Genomic DNA, 7,729 nt, shown 5'->3' with positions numbered 1-7,729 from the left:
GTAAAAAGCTTACCGGAGAGTCGATGTTTACCGTCGGCCTCTGCGGAGTAGGCACTACTGCAGGCAGACCCTGTTGGGTCAAGATTGAAAAAATCTGTGATACCTTGTTGTCAAGAGACATTACTGTTGCCCTCAATTCACCCAACTGGATCGTCCAACAGCAATTCCGACTCATTCGAGTCGGTCTCCATCGCTAGTCCCTCCACGACGTTGTTGGCTTCATTACGCTCCATTATTGCACAAATTTCACAATTTAACTGCACTTAAACGTTTGACAAAAATTTTTCGCTTCGAACAAAGGCAATACAATCAAACAATTGAATAACCAAAGACAAAGCACGCTACGATACAAGCGTCAGTCCTGCCAGCCGGTAAAACAAGATGAGCAACCAGAGAGGAGAATAATCGAGAAGAAAACGGGGTAAAAAGGGGCCATCACAGAAGAACACAAGGCAAAAAATACGATCAACATCTCAAGGGACTTCAGAGTCAATAGCGAATAGTGTGTTTTTGTACTGTAATCAGTATAAAAAGGAGACAGCTCTTCGCTCCAGATCGTAGCGAAATAGCTATAGCTTTGCACATGTTATTATAATAATTAATAATCATAGGTAGGTATCCACCTAAGTAATAAACTTCTCATAAATTTAAAAAATATTTCTGCAATAAATTTGTTTTGCAAATGTTTTAGTAATATACCTGGCAATACTGGAATGAATTGAAAATTGAATCGAAACTTGGCATTGTTTATGGTTTTTAACTTCGAGAGATTGCTGCTGTCATCTTGAATTTTTGGATACTAAATTTGAGAACTATTTATTATATTTTACAATGTCAAATAATTTTTCTCCCGATGATTCACCTAATAAATCGATTTCTCATCTTTCGTTACCGAGTCCTATTATTACAAAGCGTACGAGAACTGCTTCAACGTAAGTGTAAATTTATTTTTATTTCGCGGTTACGGAATCTTGATCGCGAATATTCTGATTCACTAAAGATTTCAATGCTAAATGGTTTATTTAACTCTGCCCTTAATAAATAATGCATATTCTTGTATACTCCATGTTCGTTTCGCTTGTTTTTACTTCTATAATATGTTATAATATTGTGCCGTCATGTGACTCAGTATAATGTAAATACGAATTTTGCCGCTAGCAAGTCTTTTCGGTTGATTAACAATCAGTAAAAACAATAGTCACAATTAATGTTAACATATTTTCTCAACGTGAATAGCAAAGCTTTGAGTGTACGCACCAATGCATTTTTTATTTTTAAATACGAAAAATACAGTGATTTCTATAATAGTGGTCGACGTATAGTGTGATAGGATGGAATCGTGAGCGAATGGTTTTTTTTGGGACTGTTCGGTTATACGGAATACAGCGGAAAACGCATTTTGAAAACAGCCGATAAACTGGATTATTTGCTAGTTTGGGTTAGTTTAGGTTAGGTTAGGTTTGGTTGGGTTAACCTAACAAATAATCCAGTTTATCGGCTATTTTCAAAATGCGTTTTCCGCTGTATTCCGTATAACCGAACAGTACCCTTTTTTTACCATGCCCTTGCTTTTTCGTACAAGGTGGTTGTTAGTAATTCAAATACCCAGGCTTTGAGAAAATCACATAGGTATATTGTGTTCTCACCGGAATCAAACCAAGAGCTCTCGGATGGCAGGCCAGCACCTTACGCAGTGCACCACGAGAGCTGCCTAAATGTGAGGGGAAGGGTTACATTCACGTGAAACAAAAATTCTGATAAAATAAATCATATCGAACCTTAGTAATAAAAAGTGAAACACAATTCGATGTAATAAAAACGATTTCTCCCTTCCCTGTAATCCAGAAAGTGTGACACTCCCGGGCTCATAGGGATGTATGTGAAAGAGCTGAGGAATTTTTAGTTTCCTTATGGTAGTGATAACGTATCGGCCACTATATAAAAGTCTCACTACACACACTTTTTGAAGATACCTTAAATCTATCGGCTGTTAATATATCAAAAAAAGTTGTTATACATATAATATATTATAGATATTCTTATTAACACAACGACAGACCATGAGGCCCAATGACAGTAGTATAGTGAAACAGTAGTTTAATTGGTAATAGAAGAGAAACATAAACAGTTTCTATGCCTCTCATCTAGAACGTAATTCCAGGTCTTACTCAGACGCATTGGAGTGTCGTGAAATAATGAAATGGGTTATAAATATTGTTTTAATACGTGCCAATCTTTGTTTTGGTGGGTATATGTAGTTAGTGAATGCAATACGGAATGAAAACCACAGTACCAGTTTATCATATTGAATACTGGTATTTGTTAAAACTCTGTCAACCGTCAACTTTTCACACAAACTGAATGAAAAATTTGTCTCTAAACCAATATGTAGTAAGGCTTCTTTTAGCTCTTGTTAAAAAAATATTCCATCCGAAATGAAAGTCGAGACCTTTTCCACCCAAAATAAATGTCTATTGATTTTTTTTTTTATTACACTTTTGTCGGATGATTCAGTTATTTTAGATTTAGTTTTTTCGATTTATTTTAGATTTAGTTTCTCTGATTTCTTAATACCGAAAATACCAATATTTTGAATGTTTAAAACCGATATTTCGGTAATACCGGATTATCGATACCAAGTGACAACCCATTTTATAAATCATTCCTTAACGGGCGATTCCGCCTCTCGGGGGTGCTGAAGTGCTCAGTAAAACAGAAGTAGTCTCGGAAACAAGTGGAGGACGTTGAATATAAATAAGGGGACGGGGGAAGCAAAAAGAAAGCCGAAAACAATTTGAAAAACTTTTCGAACACACCTACACCGATAGGTCTCAACAAGCAAGTAGTGTTCGAAGGTGACCGTGTCGGCAGGAATATATGTTACTGATATAAATAGAGCCGAGCATTAGTAAATTGGTAGCCAGGCTCTCATTAGGATAGATGTTATTCTAATTATATTTGGTTATCCCAATTTGCAGTGTTTAATACGAATGTTACTATGGTTGATTTTAATAAATAATTTTATAATTTAAACGTCAGGACATCTTATTTACAACATCTTTCTTTACTATGTTCTATAGGTAGAAATATAGATACATGAAATAATATAAATTTGTCACTGCATCTTTCTGTTCTTTTTAAAAAGGTAGATTTCCAAGTGGATGTTTTTCTGAAATGGGGGCAATGGGGCAAATATGTTTGGAATCCCTGCCAAGTAGCTGCTGAATCTCTTGAAAACAAATCATCTGTGCCCGAATCCTGTATGATACCTAGTCAAATACTTTACCAACAATTTCCGATATATAAAAAAATTGTTTTCAGATCCGAGAGAGCCTTAGGAAATCCCCAGGAGTGTGGTGTTATCAAATCATTCTGCAGAGAAAAGGGACATGGATTTATTACGCCAGAAAAGAATGGAGGAGACATTTTTGTCCACATATCTGAGTAAGTATAAATATATTTTAATTGCACACTATTGTTGTTCCACTAGGTTGGCGGCACTGAAAATTTCATATCGGCCATGGCTGTGATTGGTAGTCATGGAACGCTATATGAAGGAACAACACATTATTATTCTGAAGATTTATTACAAATATGAGGGAAATTATGGAGAAGCAGTTCGGAAAGTTTGTGGAATTTTCGATTCAGAAATGAGCGAACAGTGTTTAAGTGAATACACATAGTGAAACACAAAAAACTCGATTCAAGACACTTATTTTCATAATGAACAGCTTATGAACAAAACAAAATATATTCTTATCAAAAGATTCATGTAATATTAAGTTTTTTTTATATATATTTATTTATCCAATCTTCAGGGGTTATTTAATAACCCATCGCAAAAAAATACCAAACATTTGCGTTGAAATATCGATGAAGTAAAAATGATGTTCGTCTAATAATAGTTTACTATTGATATAGCCATTTTGTTTTTATTTTCACTTAAAAATTATGTTGAAAACACATCAATTATTGCATTATTCTGGAATTATTTTTAATTGGGTATCACGCAAGCCCATTATATTTTCAGCCTTTCTGGGTGTGATGTTCGACGGAACATAGGCGTCGGATGTGGATCTGCAGCAAATTTTTTCAGTCGTCTAATTGTAATAATAATGATATAATTACAAAACATGACTGAAAAAGTCTATGCTGGCATTCGAAAAACAAAAGCTTTCCAATAAATATTTTTCCCAGCATGAAAATAATGAATAAAAATAACTTTAAATCTATTACACAAAAATTTTAATTTAAGAAGTACGGCAGTCGATTTATTCGCCACGGAAAAATTGCGATGTTATTGCGACTATTGCATGGCCTTAAGAAATTCGAGGAAACAGGTTCGATTATGAACAATACATCACCCGTGTCCTCGATAGTCCGGGAACATCGATTCACCATTTTCACAACAATTGGACATTCCGAGAGGCACCTTGCAATAAATTCTTACTGAAAGATCTATATCTGCATACTGCATGATTCAACTGGCACAAGGACTCAAAACCATTTACAAACGCTGAGAATTTGTCATTTGAAAACTGTTTATATTATTTTATTTATTTATTTCATATCCATTTTAATATTACACGATAGTATGGCTTTAATATTTTGATAGTTTTATGTATATTGCGGATAAACGCAGTATGTGAGGATTCAATTGAGAGATTATTTGTGAACTGCTTGATTGAAAGGTTTGATATCGACTACTCATTATTATATCTATTACAATATAATGTGACAAGTTCGAGTGACGATTGCTTCATTATTGACTGAGATCGTTCGTTCTATTTTATCGATCGGTGTTAGTATACCTTTACATCTAACAAACTTATAATATACCTCTTTGCTATTCTACCATTTTTATGAAGAAAGCGGCATAGTGAAATGTTGGTAAACTGTGAACTATCAAACTTTTTTTATAGCAATAAGATTTGATTCACATAGTGTTTATATGTAGTTATAGTATGTATGTACTATAATTTTAGACCACGTGCTATGTGCGATACATAGTAAGTAATAGTAGTGCACCAAAATTACCATCATTTTGAAAATCGGCATAACATTGTATAGTTTAGATAATGACACAAGCTCTGAATCTGAAGCAAAAATTTTAATTGGCTGGCTGCTCAGAACAACTAAAAAGGACTCATAATAAACTTGTTATCGCAAATTCTGGTGTCTCTAAAATGGTATTACCAAATTGTACGTTTTGTAAACTATCGATCTAGCATTTTGAGGCTCTTATTCGTTAATAATTAATACTACTAATAAACGGTACTAACCCCCCCCCCCTTCCACCAACTTCATTGTAAAAAAAACATGCTAATTGACCTTAAAATGTTGAATTTTTCTCAAAGTCAAGAATGACCATAAAAACAACACGTCATGTAATATGAATATATATAGCACACATACAAAATTAATGTAACAGATTAAAGAACTGAAGCATTTTATTCAAACCATCTCCATTTCAAATTTCTGTATTGTTTGTTCATGTTCATAAAGGTCTCTTCTTGGTCGTACACTCATGGCTGAGGATCGTGACCACATTTGAATTTCGCCATCCTTTGAGCTTTAACCCTTATTCACAAAAGTAGATTTTTTCAAAATGCACCAGTATCTTTTCTGTCGCTTTACATATCATGCAATTTTATACGATGGGTTCTGTATAATTTGGTCATTGAGAATGAATTATTTGCAGTGTCGAAGGAGAGGTAGTGCCCCTGCCGGGCGATGAGGTGAGATACCGACTGTGCCCCATCCCGCCCAAGTTGGAGAAGTGTCAAGCGGTCTCCGTGCACATAGTCCACCTCACGCCCGAGAAGCATCTCAAATGGGATCAGCCGTCACAGTAAATGCAATCAAATAATTATTATTACCATCTCTTACAACTTCATCTGCCAACTATGCCGATCATTGTTTTTGTTTGTAATGATTTATCCCCCTCTCGACAGCATTAATACTAATCACGACGCTGCATCCCGTGGCTATTTAAATTGACAATTTGCTGTGTACTCTCCTTACATCTCGTGATGCGCTTTTGTCAAATGAACACAGATAACTTCCCTACTTTAAGACTCATAAAAGATCTGAATTCAACTAATGCTCAGTGTCAATAATATGATTGTAAAATTACTCAATGTTCTGCTTAATAAAATGGTTATGTCAAATAATAGAGTTTGTTAGATCTAACTGAAATCTGTCTTTAATCCATTACATTGGCTTTTCAATAGTATTGTAATGTTCTGTAAAAGTTAAGTTTTGTCTTCATAAGTTTTGCTCAGTCCGTCGATGCATTATGTGTTTTTATCATTGCTGCCGCAGAGGAGTTTCCTTTTTATGATTAAGTTTTCTTGTATATTTGATGCAGTTGTTATTCAACTGTAATTATTGTGGTATTTGAACTATTCCCAGTACTTACTACGCTCTTTTATACTTACTCCACCTTAGAGGATTTCAATCTAGACTTACCATTAATTATCACTGTGATTTTTTCACATGCCAAATGGATATTGGAACTGTTAAGAATTAAAAACTATTTTCTTTAGGTTGCAATGTTGTAAAGTCAGGAAAATAAATATGTGCGTCTCTGTAATGTGTAAGTCTACATCGTTATCCGCTGTCTCTTTATGATTAATTTAACATGACGTAATTTTATTACTAACTGTGAGTTAAATGCATTTTTGTTTTTTTATGTTATCAATATTTATCACATTTTCACGTTTCAATACACAATATTAATGTATCGCATCGCATCGCTTGATAAACTATTGTAATTTACCTTATCACCTTTGGAGCTGTAGTAGTGTTGATTATTTTATCATTAGTAAAATGATTACCGATTTTGTATTATAACTATCACAATGTGACGTAATAATATGTTATTAAAGATAATATCAATTTATTTGAACATATACGCACTATCCTCTATCCTCGGGTGTAATTTATTAAAGAGTATTTTCAGTAGTTTTTTCATTACCTTGAAACAAATTCAAGATTCCTAATGTAAATCATTAATATATAGATAGATGTCTTTTTGACACCCATATTTTTTTTGTAACAATGATTTTGATGACATTCTGCATTTATTTGTGTGCTTACCAATTATGTATCTGTTTATTCATTCTTCTGTTGTCTGTTGGTACATTTATTGAAATATCGCCTTTTTGTGTTTTATTCCGTCAAGAAGTTTTTCATTTCAATTTATGCAACGAATTTACAAATATTGAAATTATTATTATATTATGCATTCCTATGTAGATTCTTCTCTTGACAAAATTATTATTCCTGTAGTGTTATTCATTTGATGTTTCCAAATTACTCATCCGGCAATTTCACCACCCCGCCCCGGTTAAGATATATAATATTTAGTGTGCGTACAATTTATTTGAAATAAAATTTCACGACCTTTTCGCATGAACCGTCGATAAATCGTACGGGGGCCAAATGACTGTCGGGGATGCCTGGATTTAAATATTTTAGTTTTAAGTATATTTAGCAGGCGCAACATTTTATATACATATGTCTATTGACAACATTATTGGCCTGATCGTTTGAAACTATATTTTTTTTATTAAGTGCCATTTGAAATGAAAATTTTAAATGTGTTTAAAATGATCATAGATTTTCAATAAAGCCTTTAACAAAATCTTGTGTTTTATTGCTATACTTACGTTCCCCACTGCCATAAAACAGACTTCGACCATGATTTTTAAGTAAGAAAAATTCA

General features: G+C 33.6%; 1 protein-coding gene across 1 annotated transcript; it reads left to right on the top strand.

Moving 5' to 3' along the window:
- Window positions 1-739: 739 nt before the first annotated feature.
- Window positions 740-7,648, top strand: LOC147073747 (cold shock domain-containing protein CG9705). Its single transcript, XM_085944791.1, has 3 exons — window positions 740-932; window positions 3,322-3,444; window positions 5,702-7,648. The coding sequence occupies exons 1-3, from the start codon at window positions 832-834 to the stop codon at window positions 5,853-5,855; spliced, it is 378 nt and encodes a 125-aa protein (XP_085800917.1). The 5' UTR covers window positions 740-831; the 3' UTR covers window positions 5,856-7,648.
- Window positions 7,649-7,729: the final 81 nt, after the last annotated feature.

Source organism: Rhyacophila brunnea, unplaced genomic scaffold (genome assembly GCF_057557595.1).
Source record: "Rhyacophila brunnea isolate RB1 unplaced genomic scaffold, BYU_Rbru_1.0 scaffold_17, whole genome shotgun sequence".
Lineage (NCBI taxonomy): Eukaryota > Metazoa > Arthropoda > Insecta > Trichoptera > Rhyacophilidae > Rhyacophila > Rhyacophila brunnea.
This window is presented reverse-complemented; position numbering and strand designations above follow the sequence as displayed.